The sequence below is a fragment of the Mugil cephalus genome, chromosome 20 (genome assembly GCF_022458985.1).
Source record: "Mugil cephalus isolate CIBA_MC_2020 chromosome 20, CIBA_Mcephalus_1.1, whole genome shotgun sequence".
NCBI classification, from domain to species: domain Eukaryota; kingdom Metazoa; phylum Chordata; class Actinopteri; order Mugiliformes; family Mugilidae; genus Mugil; species Mugil cephalus.
In genome coordinates this window covers 136,273-160,460 of record NC_061789.1, presented here as the reverse complement: position 1 = coordinate 160,460, position 24,188 = coordinate 136,273, and the positions used below count along the sequence as shown (strand labels likewise).

Genomic DNA, 24,188 nt, shown 5'->3' with positions numbered 1-24,188 from the left:
TTACAAACTGACTTGAAATCTGTTAAGTGAAGATGACCTGGACAAACAGCAGCAGAAATAAAAATCAATAAAATGTTTGTGTGAACATGTGACTTTACCACTTTGTTTTATTTCCAGCAGGTCTGAATACGTTCCTCCTAGTCTGGAAGTTAAAAACATTTTAATCCTTAAAACCGTTTTCATAAATAACACTGAATTTATCTGACTTGTTCTCAGTGGTACGGTCTGAAAACATGTGTTCATTTAAATAAAATTAAATCCTCAGTGAATAAGAATTAATAATATAATAATTAATAAGAAGAACTGTTTCTACACCAGAGGTATTAGGTCTTAAATTGGTTGATCATTGATCAATAAACTGACATAATTACATTGATATTGTCTTCAGTCTTCATGTATAATTAAAATCCGATATTTACAGAAAAGTGAAATAAGTTGAAGCCAGACTGAGAATCAGAGCTGAAACAGGTCTAGATTCAAGATCCTTTATTGTCTTTTATTGTTAAATTCTTGGTGTATGGAGCCCACACCAGACTTCACAGAACAAAGCAAAGTTAAAATAGAATAAAAAAAGGTTCAAAGATAAAAGAGACATGTGGCAAAATGAGACGAATATAAACATAAGAGTTTGTAGTATTATTTAAATGGTCGTACATGGGAAGCCTGGCAGCTACATAAATAAAATGGAACTGAATTAACTCGGCAGCTGAAGAGATTAACGGGACTAACGGGAGGTTAACGGGAGGCTAACTGTTGTAATATCTATCAAACCGGCACTAAAGTTAAAACCCACAGTCACTGGTCAAAACCTCATTAATAATTAATTTGGCCAAATATTATATCGACATAAAAGGTCGATACACTAATTAAAAACCACATCTTTGAAAATGAGCCCAAGCAACATATTAAAACTATGAGACTAAGACTTTAAAATGTGTTTCTGAAATATGTCTATGTTTGTTGCCCTCTGGTTGTTGTCATTACACGGGATTGTATTTTTTAATAAAGTTTATTTAAAAAAAAACGCAGCCGGAAGTAGAATGTTCTTCCGGGTGACCTCTGACTTCTGACCCCGGCTACAGCGGCTCCGGCTAAAGCAGCTCTTCGCTCCTCGGGATAAAACCCTCGGTGTGATTTCTGAACAGTAGGTCTCCTCGTGTTTCTCCTCTCTGATTGTAATTCCCCATGTTGTCTTTTATCTTCACGTCTTTTATCCGTCGGGCTGCTTTAAAGGTCAGTTAGCCCCGCAGCTAGTTAGCCTGTAGCTCCAGAGCGGGTCCAGAGAAATGTGACTTTCCTCCAGGACAGCCATTTTACAGCCGAACATTTAACCCCAGATACTTCACCAGGGCGGGATGAGATTTAACCCCAGATATTAAACCTGGACAGGATAAGACTCCAGATAATTCACCTGTAGAGGATAAGATCTGAGAGTCTGACCTGTTCATAGTGACTAACATCAGCTAGCATCTGTTGCTAACAGCTGTTAGCAGACTGTTAAGTCTGAGAGCGTTTGTGTATAAAGTGTGTTCATAAAGAGTCTGAAAGAAGAGAAAGATGGTTTAAAATATAAATGACGGTATTTTAAATAGGTTTGGAGAATGATTAATGTCAGTGTTTGTTTTATTGATCATTAATGGACTGAACGACTATTTATTGTCACTGTTCATTACTCAGTGGAGGAACATGTGCATATGTATATGTATATATTATTATTATTATTATTATTATCATTAAGTACCTATGACCCGGTTCAGGTGCCAGGGCGCCCCCCCTCTTCATGCCTGGTCCCTGATGGGCAGCTGGTCTCGTGGTGCTGTGCTGGAGCTGTACCGGGCTCTGCTCCGTGCAGGGCGCCACCTTCAGTACACCGACCGGAACTACTACCGCCGGGCTGTGGCTCGGGAGTTCAGGCGCTGCCAGGACCTGACTGGACCCCAGGACAAGGAGGACGCTCTGCGGAGGGGCCAGTTCTTCCTGGACAGCCGTCTGGGTGGGCTTATGTAGGAGCGAGGGGCGGCGGGTCAAGGGTCATCTGGAGGTTGGTGCCAGGTGGGTGAGGAGGCCGGGTACGTATGTTTGAGGGTCCGGGTCAGACTCTGAATCCTCTCAGACCCCGTCTCTGTGTCGTCCTCAGGGCAGCGATGGCCGGCGTGAACGGAGACCGCAAAGGGAAGAAAGACGACAACGGGATCGGGACGGCCATCGACTTCATGCTGTCCAACGCCAAGCTGGTCCTGGGGGTGGGGGGCGCTGCCATGCTGGGCATCGCTACCCTGGCCATGAAAAGAGTGAGTCTGAAGACGAAACCTGGTCCCCCCTGACCCCCTCTGGATCAGGTTTACCTCAGGACCTACCAGGAACAGGGTTCAGTTTTGTTACTGTACTAATTACAGACACGGATTAAGAACATGAGAGAGATTTAATCCAGATTACCACATTAGGTCCCCATTAAACCAGAGACCTGGTCTGTTGTTGGTCCTTCTGGTAACGGGGCGTTAACTCTGTGTGCAGATGTACGACCGGGCCATCAGCGCACCCACCAGCCCCACCAAGATGGAGCAGGGGGGGAAGAGGAGCTGGGAGGAGCCGGCCTGGATGGGCTCGTCTCCTCGGGTCCTGAACCACGACATGAAGTCCACAGTGAGCCGCTCGCTGCAGTCTCTGCCCACGTCCTCCCACACTGTGGAACCAGGTGAGACAGTGTGTCCTGGTGTCCTGGTCTCCAGGTGTCCTGGTCTCCTGGTCTCCTGGTCTCCAGGTGTCCTGGTCTCCTGGTGTCCTGGTGTCCAGGTCTCCAGGTCTCCAGGTCTCCAGGTCTCCTGGTGTCCAGGTCTCCAGGTCTCCTGGTGTCCTGGTGTCCTGGTGTCCTGGTGTCCTGGTCTCCTGGTCTCCACGTCTCCAGGTCTCCTGGTCTCCAGGTCTCCTGGTGTCCTGGTCTCCAGGTCTCCAGGTCTCCAGGTCTCCTGGTCTCCTGGTGTCCAGGTCTCCAGGTGTCCAGGTCTCCTGGTGTCCAGGTGTCCAGGTGTCCAGGTCTCCTGGTGTCCAGGTCTCCTGGTGTCCAGGTCTCCAGGTGTCCTGGTCTCCAGGTGTCCTGGTGTCCTGGTGTCCAGGTCTCCAGGTGTCCAGGTCTCCTGGTGTCCTGGTGTCCAGGTCTCCAGGTGTCCAGGTGTCCAGGTGTCCAGGTGTCCTGGTGTCCTGGTGTCCAGGTCCCCAGGTGTCCTGGTCTCCAGGTCTCCTGGTGTCCTGGTGTCCAGGTCTCCAGGTGTCCAGGTCTCCAGGTGTCCTGGTCGTGTTGTCTGATGAAACCGGTTTCAGTGCGGTGTCTTCTCTCCTTTGTCCGCTGACAGACGGCTTGTTGGGACACGTCCTCGTCCTCCTCTACAGTGGGTGCTGCTCTTAGAGTCTGTTGAGAACTAGCTGAACCTGTAGCTGTAGCTTATTGTCGTAGTTCAGTTTCAGAGTGTGGAGGTGGTTTAGAGTCTAAATCTCGCAGGTTTATCCAAGAAGAACTTTAAAACCTGTAGAGTCCAGAGGAGACGTTTCGTCTGAGTCTCTTAATGACAAATGTCCACATGTGGATGTTTGATGTGGACCTGGTCTGGTTGGTCTCTGAGGGACGGCTCTTTGTCCTCAGACTGTCTCCGCAGGGCCGTGGGTCGGGCCGTGGTCGGAGGAGGAGATCTGCTGAAAGCTCGAGCTCGTCTGTCCCTGCAGGAGCATCTGTGCAGGTTTTACCAGAAGGAGGTGAACATCCCTGCGGAGGAGCAGGCGGTGGCCAGGAGGGCGGCGCTGGACATCTGTGCCGAGCTCCGCGTCTTCCTCCACGCAAAACTCCCCGACATGCCGCTCCGAGAGATGTACCTGAGCGGCAGCCTGTACGACGACCTGCAGGTACCCCGCTGCTCCTGCTGCTCCTGCTCCTGCTGCTCCTCCTGCTCCTCTATCATCCTCCCTCCTCCTCCTGCTCCTCCTCCTCCTCCTCCTCCTCCTGCTCCTGCTGCTCCTGCTCCTCCTCCTCCTCCTCCTGCTCCTCCTCCTGCTGCTCCTCCCCCTGCTCCTCTATCCTGCTCCTCCTCCTGCTCCTCCTCCTCCTCCCTCTCCTCCTCCTCCTCCTGCTGCTCCTCCTGCTCCTCCCCCTCCTCCCCCTGCTCCTGCTCCTCCTCCTGCTCCGTCTAGAGGTTTGTTTACAGTTTGAGCTAAATGCTAAATGCTAAATGCTAATCCTTCCTCCGCTGGATAAATATGTGTCAGTAAAAGGTCAGAGGTCGATGAGACGTCTTGAACGTCTCCTCGTCCTGGTCACAGAGGAAACGTGAGTAATGCAGGTGTTTTGTCTCCAGGTGGTGACGGCGGATCACGCTCAGCTCATGGTGCCTCTGGTCCTGGAGAAGAACCTGTGGTCGTCCGTCCCTGGAGAGGACACCATCATGAACGTCCCGGGCTTCTGGCTGGTCCGCAGGGAGAACCTGGAGTATTTCCCGCGGGGCAGCAGCTACTGGGACCGCTGCATGGTGGGGGGGTACCTGTCCCCCAAGTCCGTGCTGGAGGTCTTTGACAAGCTGGTGGCGGGATCCATCAACTGGCCGGCTATAGGCAGCGTCCTGGACTACGTCATCCGGCCCGTGGTTCCCTCGGAGACGCTGACCCTGGAGGTGCAGTACTGAAACTCACTGGACTTTTACTTTGAAGGAGGTGAACAGGAAGGGGTCATTAGACTAGTTTAGACCTGGTCCCAGAGTCTGACTCTGTTTCATTCTGTCAAACTGTGTGAACACGTTGGAGCTAAAACCAGACTAGAACCATCAGATCCAGGAGGAACCAGTTACAAAACCACAAACATGTTGAACCAACCATTTCTAGAACTTAGAATGTAAATCTAACCTGGACATTTCTAAAGCTGATCAACACATTTACTTATTTACAACTATTTCCATTAAAACTATTTAGGACCATGTCCACAACTATCAGGTGTCCAACCAGTAATAATGTCTGAATGTCTCTAAACTGTCTCCTGTCTCCATAGACTGAATATAGCCTCACTGTTGCTTAGCAACCACTGACACATCATGTCCTGATTGGCTGATGGATGCATGTTTCCACCAATAGGAAAGAGGCTGTTATGTTGTTTCTTTCTATCATGTGTAGCTGGCTAGCTCTCTCCTCCTGCTAGCTCTCTCCTCCTGCTAGCCTCTCCTCCTGTAGCTCTCTCCTCCTGCTAGCTCTCTCCTCCTGCTAGCTCTCCTCCTGCTAGCTCTCTCCTCTGCTAGCTCTCTCCTCCTGCTAGCTCTCTCCTCTGCTAGCTCTCTCCTCCTAGCTTAGCCTCTCATCTCCTCTTGCTAGCTCTCTCCTCCTGCTAGCTCTCTCCTCTCTAGTCCTCCTCCTGCTAGCTCTCTCCTCTGCTAGCTCTCTCCTCCTGTAGCTCTCTCCTCCTGCTAGCTCTCTCCTCCTGCTAGCTCTCTCCTCCTGCTAGCTCTCTCCTCTGCTAGCTCTCTCCTCCTGCTAGCTCTCTCCTCCTGCTAGCTCTCTCCTCTTGCTAGCTCCTCCTCTGCTAGTTTCTTCCTCTGCTAGCTCTCTCCTCCTGCTAGCTCTCTCCTCCTGCTAGCTCTCTCCTCCTGCTAGCTCTCTCCTCTGGTTAGCTCTCTCCTCCTGCTAGCTCTCTCCTCTGGTTAGCTCTCTCCTCCTGCTAGCTCTCTCCTCTTGCTAGCTCTCTCCTCTTGCTAGCTCTCTCCTCCTGCTAGCTCTCTCCTCCTGCTAGCTCTCTCCTCTGGTTAGCTCTCTCCTCCTGCTAGCTCTCTCCTCCTGCTAGCTCTCTCCTCTTGCTAGCTCTCTCCTCCTGCTAGCTCTCTCCTTCTGCTAGCTCTCTCCTCCTGTTAGCGTTTTCCTCCATGAACCAAACATGACGACAATATTCAGGAAAAAGACTCAGTTATTTAGAACCAGTCTAGTTTTACTTGGTCTAGAAACACAAGTTAGAAACTGATCTATAGGCTGAAGTTTAGAAACGTCGTCTTGAACTGGTCATGTGACTCCAGAGGGTTAAAGGTGCAGCTTTATATATAAAGTGGATCATGGTGTCGTCCAGGAGAGTAGATTATTAGGGTGAAAACAGACCCGACCGGGTTAAAGCCAGATGAGAGAACATCTTTTCACCAGGTCATTTTTCCCGTGAAGGTCCAGTACGAGGCCGACCGGAGGCTCTACGTGGACTTCCTGCCTCTGCTGGTGATGGAGGACGGGACGTCGCTGATCGCCAAACCTCACCGGCTCGCCGCCGGCCGCCACGAGAACCTGTGGCGGCAGAGTTTCCGGGTGGCGGAGACGGCGAGGCTGCGGGCGCTGGACCGGGACGACGGCGGCTGCAGGAGCGTGTGTTTAAAAGTGGCCAAGGCCGCATGCAAACTGAACCCGGCTCTGAAGAGGCTGAACGCCAGCCAGCTGACCAACGCCATCCTGCTGCTGAGCCAGAGCGAGGCCGACTGGAGCCCCGAGGCGCTGGCCGAGCGCTTCCTGCAGCTGCTCAGGGCGCTGGTGGGCCACCTGGAGGCCGGGAGGCTGCCCTGCGCCCTGAGCCCGCGGGTCGACCTGTTCTGTGAGCTGACGGAGCAGGAGGTGGACGAGCTGGGCTACACCCTCTACTGCGCCCTGTCCCACCCCGAGGGTCTGCTCAGGACCCAGGAGGCCGGCGCCGACCCGGGGGGAGGAGGAGAGCCGAGGTTCTGACCCAGACGGGGACACTGCTGTATGTGATGCATGGTTGCCACGGTGACGGGAAGCAGGACGTGTGAATGCCAAAGTGAAAATAAATTGTTGAGCATCTCCAAGGATCTAATTTAATCTGCATTGTTACCAAGGAAACGGACGTGTTCAGACTGCGCACGTTAAACATTAGAGGCGGGGAACCTGCCCTGGACCAGAACCAGAACCTGGTTCTGTCCTGGTTCTGGTCCCGTTGGATCTAAACCTGTGTAGAGTCCAGACGTCGTGTCCGTTCAGTCCAGTATTTTTGTATTAATGTACATTTCATATTTATCCGTCCACTAATCCTGTTCCTCACATATCCACCTCCTCCTCTACCACCTCCTCGTGCTCCTCCTCCTGCTCCTCTACCTCCTCTACCACCTCCTCCTGTACCACCTCCACCTCCTCCTGTACCACCTCCTCCCATCTCATCATACCTCCTCCTATCCTATCACCTCCTCTCTCCCATACCTCCTCTCTCTCCTGCTCCTCTACCTCCTCTACCACCTCCTCCTGTACCACCTCCTCCTCCTCTACCTCCTCTACCACCTCCTCCTGTACCACCTCCTCCTCCTCCATCACCTCCACCACCTCCTCCTCCTCTACCTCCTCCATCATCACCTCCTCCTCTACCACCTCCTCTACCTCCTCCATCATCACCTCCTCCATCATCACCTCCTCCTCTACCACCTCCTCCTCCCTCTCCCTCCTCCTACCTCTCCTCTATCACTTCCTCCTGTCCACCTCCTGCTCCTCCTTCACCACCTCTCCTCCTCCTCCTCATCACCTCCTCCTGCTTCTGTCTTGTGATTCTCGTTAAACCACCCAACTTATGTACTTTATCTCAATCCCGAATAACCTTTCACTCGCATCATGTGACCACCCTCTCCTCCATCCCTCTAACCTCCTCCTGTCACACCTCCTCTCTACTCCACACTCCCTCCTCTACCTCCTCCATCATCACCTCCTCCATCATCACCTCCTCCTCTACCACCTCCTCCTCCTGCTCCTCCCTCTCCTCCTACACATCCTCCTCTATCACTTCCTCCTGTACCACCTCCTGCTCCTCCTCTACCACCACCTCCTCCTCCTCCTCCTCCATCACCTCCTCCTGCTGTCTGGGTTCTTGTGATTCTGATTAAAACCACGACCAAACATTTATTGTGACTTTTATTCAATCCCAGAATAAACTTTTTCACTCGCATCAGATGTGACTTAAAACAACATAGTTTTAAACCAGATTAAACCAAATTCAGATTAAATAAAACCCGACGGATCAGGTCTCGGTTCTGTTTCTACTTTGCTGCTGCGAAGCCGACGCGGTCCTGGTTCCTGTCGAACACTGTGTAGTACCTCCCCATGAAGACGTTCCCCAGGATCCACAGGGGCCCTGCAGGGGGAGGAATGTCCATCCCCATGAAGCCGGACAGACAGATGGACACTCCCATCTGAGACTCCTGGGACAGAGAGGACACGTTCACCAGTTTAACACTTTTATCTTAGGGTCAGTTTAAATCTCCATTATCACAGTGCGTTTACCTGCACGGGAAGAAAACAAATTATTACTTTAATCGGACTCTAACAGGAGAACGTACGTTCATGTGAACACGTTACTACGACTAAAATCAGAGTCTCATTATTATTGAGACGCTCAGATAATGAGACTGGAACTCGATTTTCTCTGGTATGTAAACAGTGAATCGAAGTTTTCATTGGATAACGTGTGTGTCCTGTGACTCCGGAGAAGAAGAAGAAGAGAAACGGAGGCGTCTGAGGGACAGCGCGGATCTTACCTGCACCAGAAGCAGCGCGAACATTACGTATAAGATTAAAAATGTTCTATTATCCGTCTGGTTGTTGTTTAAATGTCTGACACATGAACGACTCTAGTTTATTACATCATGTAATAGATCAACCAGAAATCGGGCCGTATTAACGTGGTATTAACCCGCTGAAAAGACACGTGTCGCCCCCTAGTGTGGAGGAGGAGAACAGTTATTAGATTTTCTGTAGTCAGAAAGTAGAGTTTAGAGCAAAGCTCCATTAAACTCTGCATGTAAACGCTCTGACAGTTTAAAATGTCCCCTCATACCTTCACCACGTAGTCCTCTCCAGTCAGGTTGAAGATCTTCCCTCCGATGTTGAAGGAGATGAGCGGCAGAGAAGGAATCTTCTTGCAGTCGATCAGGTACTAGAAGGAAACCCAGATGTTATTTCCAGAGCAGAGACCAGGCGGAGGTTAAATGTGGGGTCACCCACCTCCCCCATCAGCAGGGGCAGAGCCCCGATGGCTTTCTGCAGAGCTCGGACTTCCTGTGAAGGACCAACGATGAGCGACGTCCCAGAGTCAACGATCGCCTGGCAACCGTCTCCACACAGACTCAGCTGGTCGCCCACGGACACCCTGCAGAGACGAGAGGACAGACTCAGCACCTAGGTCCAGCTCCAGGTGGGACGTCCTGTCCTCAGGGACCAGTTCAGTCTGGGTATTAATCCTGTGTCTGTGTGATTAGTGAAGTTATAACTACAACATGACCAAACCCTGTCCAGACTCTCTGGAGGGAAGTGATGGACACGGTTCAGTCACCAGGAGGCAGCAGAGCCCAAACTAACCAACAGACTGGGAGGAATGAAAAGAACGAGGGAGGAGGCGTCAGAGGCAGGAAGTGACGGTAACGACATAAAAAGACCAGGAAACGAATCTGTTCAGGGAAAGAAAATGTTCTGTGTGTTTCATCTGATCTGATGAGCTGAGTAGAAGAAAACAAACATATTAAAAAGGATGAAGTTCATTTTATTATTTATCTGTTTTAATAAACGTACTGAAGGACACGTCCTTGGCTCAATAGACTCTAATATGAGTTTTATTATCCACTAACTATGGACATTAGAGGACAACACAGGACCAGGTCCCAGGTAGAACTCGTCCCTGATGATAAGAAGGATCAGGTCTCACCGGGACATGTGGATCTGCCAGTAAGCTTTCCGGGTCACATTGACGTAGTGAAGGTCTCCAGAGTAGAACTGAGGGTCGGTCCCACCCAGAACCAGCTCCCCCCCCACAGCCGCTTTCGGGTCCCTGAGGGGACAAAACCAGGACCTGAGAACAGAACCTGGACCTTCACAGTCCAGACACCGTGCTAACACCCTGCTAGCATCCTGTTAACACCCTGCTAACACCCTGCTAACACCCTTCAGACACCATACTAACAGCCCGCTAACACCATGCTAACACCCTGCTAACACCCTGTTAACACCATGCTAGCATCCTGCTAACACCCTTCAGACACCATACTAACACCCTGTTAACACCATACTAACACCCTGCTAGCATCCTGCTAACACCCTTCAGACACCATACTAACAGCCCGCTAACACCATGCTAACACCCTGCTAACACCCTGTTAACACCATACTAACACCCTGCTAGCATCCTGCTAACACCCTTCTGACACCATACTAACACCCTGCTAACACCATGCTACACCTACACCCTCGCTCATACACACCTGTTAAACACACATGCTAGCATCCTGCTAACACCCTTCTGACACCATACTAACACCATGCTAACACCATGCTAACACCCTGCTAACACCCTGTTAACACCTTCAGACACCATACTAACACCCGCTAACACCATGCTACACCCTGCTAACACCAGCTAGTTAACACCATCAACACCTTAACACCTGCTAGCACCTGCTAACACCCATTCACCTGCAACACCCTGTAACACCCTAACACCATGCTAACACCATGCTAACACCCTGCTAACACCCTGTTAACACCCTGCTAACACCATGCTAACACCCTTAACCCTGAGACACCACCCCTTAACACCCTGCTAGCATCCTGCTAACACCCTTCAGACACCATACTAACAGCCCGCTAACACCATGCTAACACCCTGCTAACACCCTGTTAACACCCTGCTAACACCCCGTTAACACCATGCTAGCATCCTGCTAACACCCTTCTGACACCATACTAACAGCCCGCTAACACCATGCTAGCACCCTGCTAGCATCCTGCTAACACCCTTCTGACACCATACTAACACCCTGCTAACACCTTGCTAACACCCTGCTACCCCGCTAACACCCCGCTAACACCCTGCTAACACCTTGCTAACCCCCTGCTAACACCTCGCTAACACCTTGCTAACACCCTGTTAACACCCCGCTAACACCATGCTAGCACCCTGCTAACACCATGCTAGCACCCTGTTAACACCATGCAAACACCCTGTTAACACCATGCTAGCACCCTGTTAACACCATGCTAGCACCATGCCAACACCCTGTTAACACCCTGTTAACACCATGCTAACACCATGCTAACACCATGCTAGCACCCTGTTAACACCATGCTAACACCATGCTAGCACCCTGTTAACACCATGCTAACACCATGCTAACACCATGCCAACACCCTGTTAACACCCTGTTAACACCATGCCAACACCCTGCTAACACCCCGTTAACACCATGCTAGCATCCTGCTAACACCCTTCTGACACCATACTAACACCATGCTAGCACCCTGCTAGCATCCTGCTAACACCCTTCAGACACCATACTAACACCCTGTTAACACCATACTAACACCCTGCTAGCATCCTGCTAACACCCTTCAGACACCATACTAACACCCTGTTAACACCCCGCTAACACCCCGCTAACACCATGCTAACACCTTGCTAACCCCCTGCTAACACCTCGCTAACACCTTGCTAACACCCTGTTAACACCCTGCTAACACCATGCTAGCACCCTGTTAACACCATGCAAACACCCTGTTAACACCATGCTAGCACCCTGTTAACACCATGCTAGCACCATGCCAACACCCTGTTAACACCATGCTAGCACCCTGTTAACACCATGCTAACACCATGCTAGCACCCTGTTAACACCCTGTTAACACCATGCTAGCACCCTGTTAACACCATGCTAGCACCCTGTTAACACCATGCTAGCACCCTGTTAACACCATGCTAACACCATGCTAACACCATGCCAACACCCTGTTAACACCCTGTTAACACCATGCTAACACCCTGTTAACACCATGCTAACACCATGCTAACACCCTGTTAACACCATGCTAACACCATGCTAACACCCTGCTAACACCATGCTAGCACCATGCTAGCACCATGCTAACCTGCTGATATAGAAGGAGAAGAGGTTGTGAGGCAGTAGCTTGGCCTCCATGGCTGAGTCGAACACGGGCGTGACACCAGCCACCGATATGGCCGGGTAGGCTAAGCCCAGCACGCCATCGAACCTCGCCACGGCAAACGTGATGCCGGGCTGCTTCACCGCCTCCGCAAACTGTTGCTTAGCAACCGACAGGCCAGCGACCTGCAGAGACATTAATAACAGATTAGTAACTATAGCTGTGAGTAGTAACTGAGTAATTAATAACTAATGATTAGTAACTAATTAATAACTGACTGAGACGGTGTCTCCACTGATGAAGCCCGTCAGGCTGCCTCTCCCATAGCGGATAGAGAACTCGGTTCCATTCTTAACGAACGTGGTCGACTTCTGGGAGTTGTAACGATGATGGATCCCTGAGGATGAATAATCAGTGAGGATGAATAATCAATGAGGATGAATAATCAATGAGGATGAATAATCAATGAGGATGAATAATCAGCAAGAGGATGAATAATCAATGAGAGGATGAATAATCAGCGAGAGGATGAATAATCAATGAGAGGATGAATAATCAGCGAGAGGATGAATAATCAATGAGAGGATGAATAATCAGCGAGAGGATGAATAATCAGCAAGGAGAATAATCATGAGAGGCATGAATATCAGCGAGAGGATGAATAATCAGCCGAAGGATGAATAATCAGCAAGAGATAATAACAATGAGAGATGAATAATCAATGAGAGGATGAATAATCACTGAGAGATGAATAACAGCAAGAGGATGAATAATCAATGAGAGATGAATAACAGAAGAGGATGAATAATCACAAGAGATGAATAATCAATGAGGATGAATAATCGCAAGAGGATAGATAACATGAGGTAATAATCTAAGAAGGATGAATAATCAGCGAGAGGATGAATAATCAATGAGAGGATGAATAATCAATGAGAGGATGAATAATCAGCAAGAGGATGAATAATCAGCAAGAGGATGAATAATCAGCAAGAGGATGAATAATCAATGAGAGGATGAATAATCAGCAAGAGGATGAATAATCAATGAGAGGATGAATAATCAATGAGAGGATGAATAATCAGCGAGAGGATGAATAATCAATGAGACATTGGATAATCAACGAGAGGGTGCATAACTAATGAGTGCATGAATAATTAATGAGGGTGGTCAGGTGACCCGCTTACAGCAGGCCAGGTCGAAGAAGGAGCAGTGGATGGAGGGAACCCAGAGGTTGGAGGAACCGGTGTCGAACAGAACCGTGAAGTTCTGAGGGGGCGTCCCGATACTGATCTGACCGTAGTACTGGGCCTGAGACATTCAGTCAGAACCGTGAGGTTTAACCGCACATACAGCATTTAAATGTGTAGATACACACACACACACACACACGTGTGTATATATATATGTGTGTGTGTGTGTGTGTGTGTGTTAGAATATTTATACATTTACTGTTTTATTTATTCAGTTATTCAGTAGAGACAGAGCTCATTACTGAACATCCATCCAGGCAGCAATAGATGTAAATATGTCAGATTGTAGCAACAATACAGAGACATCACAGACAGGACATCCTGGTCCTGGTTCTGGTTCTGGTCTGCGATGCATGTGTGGCTACGTACGTCCATGAAGTTCGTCAGTCTCTCCACAGGTAGCCCTGGGGGGGGCGTGGCATTCTCTGGTGCCACACCCCCTCCGAGACTCTGCGCCAGAGCCCGCAACTCCTCCACGGACCTCCCGCTGTCACTCATCAGGCGGCGCACAGTCCTGGTTCTCTGGAGAGGAACCCTAGAACCGACAGCTTTACGTCAGAACCGACGGCTTTACGTCAGAACCCTAGAAACTACAGCTTTAACTTAGAACCGACAGCTTTACGTCAGAACCGACAGCTTTACGTCAGAACCCTAGAGTCAGAGTAAAGGACACACACACACACACACACACACACACACACACACACACACACACACACACGTTGTACCTGATGATGGACGAACATTGCGTCACCAGCAGAGTTGCTGCTAAAACAACGAATCGCTTCATTTTCCGTCCTCGTGAAAAAGCAAACAAACAAACAGTTAAAGTTTCCGGGTGTCACGCGATGAGACGCAGCTCCGACCGTTAACTGACGCGGAAAAGAGAAGTTAAAGCAGCTTCGGCGAAGTCCGCGCGTCACTCGGCTGTTTCCGTCGAGCTCCGCGATTGGACGAACCTGAAGCGCGCGCCGCTCATTATCCTGATTAAAAACCGGTGCACGAGCTGTCACGAGGTTTTACTTTATTATTTGTTTATATATATCTAACTTTATTAATAACTTAGATCCAGTACAGTGACAACGTCCATGACTCTACACACAGGTCAGAGAAAATATTTCATTACACAAAAACATTTTCTCATAAATCCAGAGTCTAACTTTCTTCCATAATATTTTCAATGTGTTGCTTCAGAGATGGAGAGGAGCGCTTTTAGATGACTGTATCTTCATTTGTGGACATTATATGTGTCTAAATGTCTAAATGTCTAATCAGATTAATGATAGAATGAAGCCGGGTAAAATGTGGTTCTAGTTGCAGATATTTTCTCATCATTTGGTAGAAAAGGGACAAGACCAGAATAAATGAAAACATCTTTACAGAAAGATCAGTATTCATCCAGAACTGTTTAGAATCAAACAGACAAACAAACAAACAAAACCTTATTTTAAAATGTGCTTCTTTGACCCCGTGTTAAAGGCCTAATGCTGAGTTTACAGGGATATTAAACATGTTTACAGCTCGGTTCGGTCTCAGCAGTTTATTTCACGGTTCATGACATCTATCTATTTTTTAGGTTTAAAATTCTGCATCATCATCATCAGCTATATTTTGTATTATTAGATTCTACGTGTTTCCTTCAGTCCGATCTTTGTATCTGAGACAAGTTTGTTTATCTTGTTTTTCTACTGTTAAAATGATTTTTCCTTCATGCTGCTCTGGAGGCTTCAGGACTTTTTAAACTGCCTTGAGACAATTTATGTTGTTATTGAAAACTGAATTGAATAATTAAAGGTGATCCACACGTGACATGCGGCTGTTGTTGTTTATGATTGTTTATGATTGTTTATTGTTGTTTATTGTTGTTTATGATTGTTTGTTGTTGTTTATTGTTGTTGTTGCTGCTGCCAGCTGTATCCTTTCAGCTGAATTTCAAATAGAAGTAAAACCAGGCTGGTTTGCTTATTTCCCAGCATCCCGGAGGTGAGTCTGGAGAATCCGTAGCTGAAGCTAACTAGCTTACTAGCCAGCTATTGTTTATTCTATTCTACTCTTTTAATCTTATTATTTATCTTTTACACAGACCACTCTTTATTCTTGTTACTTTTCTGCACTACGTTGCTGTTGCAAAGTGCAATTTCCCCACTGAGGGACTATTCTATTCTATTCTATTCTATTCTATTCTATTCTATTCTATTCTATTCTATTCTATTCTATTCTATCCTTCCAGTCAGGCTCTGGTTTGAGATAAAAAATAAAAAGTTTCAGTCTGTATTAAAACTATGATTGGATTTAAATAAAGATATGGATTGAATATAAATAATAGTTTTAATAGTTAAGTTTTTGTTGGTATTGTGTCACAGTCGTCCTGAGACAGACGTCCCACCAGAGCACTGAAACAGGTGCATACTCACTTTTCCCGTTGGGCGAGTTTCTGGTGGAAGAAGCTTTGAACTGGTTCACGTTAAGTCTCACGTCTTTATCTGCCTCTTATCAGGTTTCTTTCCTCGTGTCTGGAAACATCTTTTCTGTCGTTACAGTAAAGGACTCACTCACTCGTCCCTGTGACGCTACAGGAATTCACACTGTTTTAACAACAGATCTGAGCAGGAACAAGACGACACCTGAATCTGGACTAAAGAAACCAGCCTTCAATCGGTGGGGTGGTCTGGACTAAAGTCTGGACTAAAGTCTGGACTAAAATCTGGACTAAAATCTGGACTAAAGTCTGGACTAAAGCCTGGACTAAAATCTGGACTAAAGTCTGGACCGGAGCATGAGGGTAGGACCAAACTCTACATTAATTTTTTAACATCTTGATGTTTCCTTAAAGAATCTGGATAAGAAACTCACGTGTTGAGACTAGAACTTGTTCATGTTCAGGGGCCACATCCAGACCAGTCTGACTCGAAGGGACTGGACCAATAACACAACAGAATAATGACCTATAAGGTTTCAGACTGAGTCCAGATGTGGACTCTGGTTTCTGGTCTCTAGAGTTCAGGTATGAGTCTAGAGCCCCGTGATCTATTCTAATCAGCAGCCTTTATAAAGAGCGGATCTGACCGGTTAAAAAGCTGCACCATGCTGCCCATTGTTTACCTGTGATCTGCTGCAGCTACATGTGTTTAAACCACAGTCTCACAGAGGGAGGTCCGACCCCGGACTCCGGGTCCAGGTGTGGACCCTGGTATCTGGCCTCTAGAGTCCAGGTGTGGACCCTGGTTTCTGGTCTCCAGAGTCCAGGTGTGGACCCTGGTTTCTGGTCTCTAGAGCCCAGGTGTGGACCCTGGTTTCTGGTCTCTAGAGCCCAGGAGTGAGTCCAGGTGTGGACCCTGGTATCTGGTCTCTAGAGTCCAGGAGTGAGTCCAGGTGTGGACCCTGGAGTCCAGGTATGAGTCCAGGTGTGGACCCTGGAGCCCAGGAGTGAGGTAGTCCTAGAGATGGACTTGTCCCTGAGCTAATGACGTGGTTCCTGGTTCTGGAATGACTGATAGCGTCTGAAACATGAGAGGAGGTTCCTGGTTGATCTCAGATAACGCAACATGTCTCTTCTAACAGGATCTGATTTTGTCCCTCGTGTCTTCGTGGAGACATGCAGTCCAGCAGCTCAGAGGAAGTGTCTCAGTCCATCTACGAAGACCCGGACGCTCTGACGGTAAAACCCATGAAACCTGTTACCTCTGTTCTGACGGGCTGATCTCCTCTAACCACTTAACATGTGTCCTGCCATGTGACCAGAGTCCCCATGGTAACAGGGTCCCAGCAGAGAGTCCTCGTCCTGTCCGTCCTCCTCCCAAACCACCGGTGGACAGACGTCTCAAACCAAGTTTTAATGGGACGTCCTCTGTGAAGGTGACAGAAATCTTCCTTCCTTCAGACAGAGCTAGCCTAGCTTAGAGTGAAGCTAACGGCCTTAGCTAAGCTAGGCTAGGCTAGGCTAGGCTGCAGGATAAGCAGTGATCCTTAGTGTCTGTGGTTGTCTTACGGTGGTGTCTCTTCCTCTGTGATAGCCTCCAACAACCAGCGCTGAAGAGACAGCTCCTCGTTCTTGTCCTCGTCCTCATCCTCGCCTTCTTCCTCCTGGTCCTCGTCCTCAGCTTCGTCCAGTGTCTCCCCACAGCAGCCATGCTTCGTCTGTAGTCAGTCTTGAGTGTGACGTGAGGATAATTTAACTCATGTCCTCTGCCACATGTCCTCAGATACATGTCCTCTGACACATGTCCTCCTGTGTCCTCTTATTCTTTCAGGATGCAGACAGGACGTCCAGACCTCGTCCTCAGGGGACGTCCTTTAGACCTGCTCTGCCCACCCCTTCTAAGGCTGTTGGACAAAAGGTGAGGACATGATGACAGATGTGCTGTGGTGAGGACCGAGCCAGACAGCTGCTATGTGAGACAGGACAGACGTCAGTGGACGAGTCCCGTCTTTATCAGGCGTCCTCGTCACAGATGGAGCTGATTGTCTGAGACATGAGTCCATGAATGTGACACCTCGACATATTTTTACTAATTCAGGTGGAAAAACCAGTCGAGGACGAGGAGGTCAGATAAGACATCATCTACGGGGGACAGAGTGTCCCTCGGGGACACGTCAGCATGTAGGACATTACTGAGCATCGAGCCACCAACCCTCTGAGTCACGGACAACCCACTGATGTGTTGATGTGTTGGTGTGTTGACGTGTTGATGTATTGACGTGTTGATGTGTTGATGTGTTGATGTGTTGACGTGTTGGTGTTGACGTGTTGATGTTGTGTTTTTAACGTAGTGTCATGGTCTGACATGCTGGACGTGGTCTTTAGTGGTTTAGGACAGAAACCAGATCCTAGTGTTTGTTTCTTGGTTGGATGGAAACCAGTTCTTAGTTCCTCAGAATTAAAGGTCACGTTTTCACTTCTGTTCAACTAAAGGTTAAAAACAGGGAAATGAGAATAATTGCGTAGGTGACGGTTCTAAATGTTTGTCCTGTCAGAGACGTTCTGGTTAAATGAGGAGACATTTAACAAACCTCTGACCAGGTCCCGTCCCGAGGAGGTGTGATGTTAGTGAGGAGGTGTCAGGTCTACTTTAAAACCATTGTTGCTCTTCATCCATGTGGTATTAACCAGGTAAAATGTCTCAGGGGTTGGATTCCTGCTCCATCCAATCATTCAGTGTTTGGAGAATATCTCTCCTCCTCTTCTTTCCACCATGTTCTCCTCTCTAAGCCTCTTAAAGTTCTCCTCCCTGCTCTCAGCACATCTCACTGCAGAACCTTTTTTAGGAACCTTTCCTCTCTACCTCCTCTAGGAACAACATCAGGGTCCTAGCTTCATTTTATTAGCATTGGTCCTGTAGGAGCAGCTCTTTGAGTCTTTAGGGACGTGTCCTGTGATAAATGAAGATTATTAACAAGGTTTTATTCGTCCCACACAGACCAGTCCTCCTCCACCTCCTCTCAAGCCTCCACCTCCTCTACCAAGCTTCATCCAGACACGCTGTCCTCCATATGTGGACGTCCTGCCTGTTGAGACGGTGAGACCAAGACACAGAGACAGAGACAGATCCCTGTCGGATTAGACAATTACTGTGTTCATGCTTTAATGCTTTGATGTCTTTCTGGTTGGACAGTCGTCCCTGAGGACAGAGTCTCTCTGTTGGATGGCCTCGTCTCATCGGCTGAACTCAGATGACGTAAGTCTGCAGATGATCAGTCTGATCACATTCATCCTGAGATCAAGTTAAAGTCTGTCCTCTGTCCCCAGGAAGTCACTGTGCAGCTGAGATGGTTGAGACGGATGTCCAGTAAGATCAGTTTATATCTTCACAGTATGGTCATAATGTAATCATAGATGTCCACTAACTTGTCCCGGTCTACAGAGTCTGATTTCATGGACCTGACGCCCCCATATCACCTCGATGTCCAAGAGGGTGTCAGGTAACAACAAACCAGCATCTCATCGTTTTGGGGAAAGATATTGGAAACGTCTGCTAGTTGTTACTTAAAGCTTATTAGTCTGTTGTGTTACTGGTCCGGTCTGAAGGTTTACAGATGTGGTCTTTGTGCAGGTCCTTGAACCAGAGAGCCCTGGACCTGAGGAGAGCCCTCTACCTCTACAAGCTGCTCATGGCCCGGTCCAGAGACCAGCTACGCAAGATCCTCTCAGACTTCAGGGGCATCTCTGAGACCCTGGACAAGGTGAAGCAGAAGAACAGAAACATGGGCATCGCTGGAGGAACCACCGGCGCCGTGGGGGGCGTGGCCGCCGTGGTGGGCATCGCCCTGGCCCCCGTCACCATGGGCGTGTCTCTGGTGGCTACAGCGGTCGGTGCCGGCATGGTGGCGTCTGCAGGCGGCATGGGGGCCCATGCTGTCAGAACCAATAAGAAGATGGTGGACAGGAGGACAGTGGAGGGTCTGGTGGACAACTACAGGACGGAGGTGGTCGACCTGGAGATGTGTCTAGACCTGGTCCTGTGTGGGATGAACGAGCTGCGGAGGCTGGACCTGGCCAGGCTACACCGGGCCGGAGCTCTACCTGAGGCGCTGAGGACGGCTCACCTGGCTCAGGACGTCTACACCAGGACCATGGACACCAGGACGCCGGTGCACACAGGTGGGTTGCCGTCTGAGAGACTGCTGCAGACTTTCACCAAAGAGATGGATCAGTTCTTCACAGAGAACAAAGGCCAGAAGCTGAAGGGGTCCAGCAAGAGCAAGTTTTCAGTCAGAGTGGATCTACTGGCCAGGAACCTGCAGGACGAGCTGGAACATCTGGAACTCATGCACAGCATGTTGAGCTGAGTCAGAGGACACATGTGATGCAGATGTTTGTTAATTCATTCATTCATCATGACTGGGTGCCTCCCTTACCACTTGTTCATATTGTATAGTTGCAAAATCATAGTCTGACTGAAGCACCTTTCACATCAAGTGAAAAACCCGGGTTTTTCATGCTGATGTTCTGATCGACGGCCTGACAGACTGTACCATCAGCTCAAAAACAAGCTTTGTTCTACTCACATAAAGACTGATCTCTGAAGAGCTGAGATTTTGCTCATCTTTTTTTCATCAAACAAACCTATGGAAGCGCATAGGTGAACGGTCACTGTGTTTATATACAGCTTGTATAGCGATCTCCCAGCGCTCTGCATCCAAAGAAAAGAGGAGATTTGGCGGCAGATATCAGGCTCTGTGCAGGAGATTTATTCTAATATTAGTTATTTTGAAGGAGCGGAGGTTTGACCGGTCCATTCTTCAGGTCATCAACAAACTGCAACGTTATCGGCAACGTACCGATGGCTTGTGAGAGAGGAAGAAACAGGTACGCAGCTCTCACAGCGGGACGTCTGACCCAGGACTTCTGCTGATGTGAAAGCACCAAAGGCAAGTCGACCCAGGTCTTAAATGTGAAAGGGGTATAATAGTTATAATAAATCACAGGTGCCAAACATACGGCCCACAGCTCACAGGTGTGTGTCTTGTGTGCCTGGTGCTATTTCTTGTTTCTTTTTTGTGTTGTGCACTGTTGTTCCCTGCCCCATAACACCTAATTATGCCACTACCCCAACTAATATCTAAACTGACACTTTATTTAAAAGTATTATTAATTACGTTTTGACTTTGGTGATGTTTGATAGCCCTTACAAACTATATAGCCTCTTGTTAGCCTCTCGTTAGCCTCTGTAACAAAGCGGAGCCTCTCTGGAAGGCTAGCCTAATTAGCCTAAGTGTAATTCATTTGAGGGCTAATTAGACTGTTAACTTCATTTTCCAGGAGAACCGTGTTGGGAACTGACACCGGCCATATAGATAATCCTCCATATTCACTTCTGGGATGTTCTGGATTATTTATTTTGACTTAAAATGTCTGTATACTTTTCATGGATATTGAAATAAACTATTAGGACCAAAACCATGTTGTGTACCAGGCTGTAAACGTGTTTAATATTTTAACATCAGCTCTCTACCTGTGGAGCCTCCAGCGGCCGCTCGATGAACTGCACATTATTACACTTCTGCATTCATCGCTCAGACCCGGATGTTGGCGGATTGATATGAGCACCAGGCGGAAGGAGATGGGCTCTATTTGCTGTAGCTACTATATCTTATCAGTGCTCCGCGCCGCCGCCATTTTGTCCCAGCAGCAGAAGAAGTTACAGCCGTGTCTGAGTCGCCTCTGTCGGCAGAGATGGCAGCGTAGACGTGGTCAGCGACCCAGCAGCAGCCAACAACACAGTGCATCCAACCCGGGCACTGAGTCTCTCTCACTCAGCAACATGTCGTGAGTATTTTTATGAATAATAATGTGTAAAGGTTCGAGCTCCCCACCGCCCAACGCTAAATGTTCAACATGTATCACGGAATTTAACGTGAATACGAAGCAAAGACAAGTCGAATATGTAGAAATAATGACTTTATTATTGAGTAAATCAAACCGGTAGACCGGGACTGGAGTGACGTAACACCCCGACATGACAGCTGTTATCCTATTGGCTCAGGTCTCGTCACAGTCAAACACTTGGATTATTTGTCATTTTGTTCGTCCTGTTGGTTGAGATTGACTCATTACAGACACTTACGTTAATTAATTATAAATTTATTCAAATTGTCGAGTCTTTCTGTTTTGTGGCGGCCGTCTCGTGCCAACGTGGCAGACACAAAGGACACAAAATGGCGGCTGTTTGTCAAGTGACGTCAGAGTCATGAGACTTGGCGGAAACGGTGCTGCGCATGCGCGGTGACGCAGATGCATTTACATTAAAAACAAGATTAATTAACCACGTGTTGATTTTATATATATATATATATATGTGTGTGTGTGTGTGTATAAGTTAATAACCTGTGTTGATAAACAATAAGTATTCATGAGATAAATAATTACTTAAATTTACGACACTGAACTAGAAACAGTTTATTCTAATATCTTTAATATATGATGTAAGATGTTGAGTTTTAACGGCGTGCCCCCCCACCCCCTGCAGGTCCTTCGTGGAACCCCTCAGCGCTGCTGCTTTCGACAGCATAAAAGATTTGCCCTCCTCTGAACCCTGGTCGCGCGCTCCCCTGGTGACCAACAACAGCCACTATGACCACGATGATGACGAACTCGCCGTTTGGCCTGGCAGACATGGAGGCCCTTCTTTGGGGGCCTTCCTCTCCCACGGCTGACGCCATGACCTCCATCTTCTTTCACCCTGACAAAGAGGAACAGCAGGAAGGAGGAGGAGCCTCGTCGGTGTCTTCTTCCTCCTCTCCTCCCCCCTTCTACTCCCCTCCTCCCTCACCCCCGGCCGTCCTCCTCCACGGGGACAAGGCCGGCGGCGAGGAGCTCTCCTCCCCGTGGTTGGATCCCTGTGGCCAGCTGAGGACCAGCCAGACGCTGACGGCTGGTGAAGGTAAACGTCCTTCAGACCCTCTAGTCAGTTATTTATTGCTTCTTTATTTTTATCATTTATTTACAGGTTGTTATTTATTTGTATGTTGTTATTGTTGTTTATTTATAGGTTATTGTTGTGTTACTGGTCTGGGTTGGACCCCCCTGGTCCAGACTACTCTGTGTGATTGGCTGTGGTCTGGGTAGTAAGACCCTCTCTGATTGGTTGTCTCCTCAGAGGACGCCCTCCATGACCTGGACTGGATGTCTGAGAAGATGGACCTGAGCGACCTGGACCTGGACTCTCTGATCGGCCCCTGCAGTCCCGCTGAGGAGACCCCTGAGCCCCCAGAGGACTTCCTGGCCTCCCTGGACTGCCTCCCGCTGCCCCCCCTGCCAGCTCCCATCTGTGCAGACCCCTCCGAGTCTTCGGAGTCCTGCGTGGATGGACAGGAGGTCCCGTCCTCCCCCCTGAGTGTCCCAGAGCCCCAGGAGGAACTGGAGATCAAGTCTGAGCCCATGTCCCCGTCCACCCTGGACCTGGGTAGTGAGGTGGACGTCTCTGAGAGCGAGACCAAGCCCGTCGTCTCCTCTGTCCTCCCCCAGGTCCCGAGGATCGTCCTGTCCCTGTCTCCGACCCGCATCGTCCTGGTGCTGGCTCCCAAGCGGGAAGTGATCAGCGCCGCCCCTGAGGTCGTCCACTGCGCCCCCCCCAGCCCCCTTCCACCCAGGTCCACCAGAACCAGACCCTACCCTGAACCCAGAGCCTCTCCATCCTCTCCGGGATCCTCCGGCCTCAGAGCCAAGCCCCCCCTCCGAGGAGGAGGCGGCGGCGCCGTGAAGCCACCGAGGGACAGGAAGCAGAAGAAGATGGAGCAGAATAAAACGGCAGCCACCCGGTACCGGCAGAAGAAGCGGGCGGAGCAGGACGCCCTCCTGGAGGAGCACTCCGTCCTGGAGAGGAGGAACGTGGAGCTGGTGGAGAAGGTCCAGTCCATGACCCGAGAGATCGAGTACCTGAAGGAGCTGATGGAGGAGGTCCGTGTGGCCAGGATGAGGAAAGGTGCTGACCCCTAGTGGTCGGAGGGAGCAGTGACTTTCAGTATTTATCTAAGTCTTATTAATCGTCCTGTACATTTTTAAAGTTTTAATGTGTGTTCATAACCAACTGTATCTGAATCATGAATAAAGAGTCTGGAACAAGAAGCTCAGTGGTTCTGCCTCTTTATCACCACCATGATGATGATGATGATGATGATGGATCTGTGGAGGTTCTCAGTCCTTCAGGTCCAAGTTTATATCCAAAGAAAAACTGAAAACCCATCAGGACCTGTAGAGTTTAGAGGAGACGCTTCATCGATTCTCTCGTTCAGTTCTAGGGACTAGAGGTTTAAATAGAAACCGACTGGACTAGTTCCTGTTAATGACTAATGTCCATTAATGTCCCTGTCCCTAACCCTGTCCTGTCCTTATGACTGGTCTAGACCAGTATCGGTCATGGCTCCAGTCTTTAGGTGTGAACGGGGACAAATTCAGACTGGATTGTAAACGCATGTTGGTTTATGTCTCGGTCTGACGTAGATTCAGACTTTATTTGAACGTTGTCCTCAGAGGAAGACGTCCTCTGTCCTCCAGGTGGGGGGCGTCTCCGA

The 24,188-nt window shown here is 49.0% G+C and overlaps 4 protein-coding genes across 7 annotated transcripts; 3 read left to right on the top strand and 1 right to left on the bottom strand.

Moving 5' to 3' along the window:
* Positions 1–1,900: 1,900 nt before the first annotated feature.
* mief1 (mitochondrial elongation factor 1) lies at positions 1,901–6,819 on the top strand. Of its 2 annotated transcripts, XM_047571718.1 has the most exons (7): positions 1,901–2,052; positions 2,138–2,291; positions 2,515–2,695; positions 3,351–3,386; positions 3,638–3,894; positions 4,344–4,655; positions 6,175–6,819. In XM_047571718.1, exons 2-7 carry the CDS (start codon positions 2,145–2,147, stop codon positions 6,721–6,723), a joined length of 1,482 nt encoding a protein of 493 aa, XP_047427674.1. In that variant the 5' UTR covers positions 1,901–2,052; positions 2,138–2,144; the 3' UTR covers positions 6,724–6,819. The 2 variants fall into 2 exon arrangements, with proteins under 2 accessions (XP_047427674.1, XP_047427675.1); XM_047571719.1 differs by lacking the exon at positions 3,351–3,386.
* Positions 6,820–7,894: 1,075 nt separating this feature from the next.
* Positions 7,895–14,110, bottom strand: napsa (napsin A aspartic peptidase). Its single transcript, XM_047572253.1, has 9 exons — positions 13,907–14,110; positions 13,548–13,713; positions 13,113–13,236; positions 12,204–12,322; positions 11,911–12,110; positions 9,698–9,820; positions 9,001–9,145; positions 8,834–8,932; positions 7,895–8,198 (listed from the first exon to the last, which is right to left on the bottom strand). Exons 1-9 carry the CDS (start codon positions 13,966–13,968, stop codon positions 8,037–8,039), a joined length of 1,200 nt encoding a protein of 399 aa, XP_047428209.1. The 5' UTR covers positions 13,969–14,110; the 3' UTR covers positions 7,895–8,036.
* A 201-nt stretch (positions 14,111–14,311) lies between these two features.
* Positions 14,312–21,078, top strand: LOC124998063. Of its 3 annotated transcripts, XM_047572247.1 has the most exons (10): positions 14,312–15,960; positions 16,740–16,836; positions 16,920–17,033; positions 17,192–17,338; positions 17,429–17,515; positions 18,596–18,694; positions 18,791–18,853; positions 18,925–18,964; positions 19,040–19,097; positions 19,229–21,078. In XM_047572247.1, the coding sequence occupies exons 2-10, from the start codon at positions 16,774–16,776 to the stop codon at positions 19,962–19,964; spliced, it is 1,407 nt and encodes a 468-aa protein (XP_047428203.1). In that variant the 5' UTR covers positions 14,312–15,960; positions 16,740–16,773; the 3' UTR covers positions 19,965–21,078. The 3 variants fall into 3 exon arrangements, with proteins under 3 accessions (XP_047428203.1, XP_047428202.1, XP_047428201.1); XM_047572246.1 differs by having other exon boundaries at positions 16,740–17,033; positions 17,192–17,320; XM_047572245.1 differs by having other exon boundaries at positions 16,740–17,033.
* Positions 21,079–21,231: 153 nt separating this feature from the next.
* On the top strand, positions 21,232–23,742 carry atf4b (activating transcription factor 4b). The gene is made up of 3 exons (XM_047572254.1): positions 21,232–21,444; positions 22,145–22,558; positions 22,775–23,742. The coding sequence occupies exons 2-3, from the start codon at positions 22,249–22,251 to the stop codon at positions 23,611–23,613; spliced, it is 1,149 nt and encodes a 382-aa protein (XP_047428210.1). The 5' UTR covers positions 21,232–21,444; positions 22,145–22,248; the 3' UTR covers positions 23,614–23,742.
* The last annotated feature ends 446 nt before the right edge of the window (positions 23,743–24,188 follow it).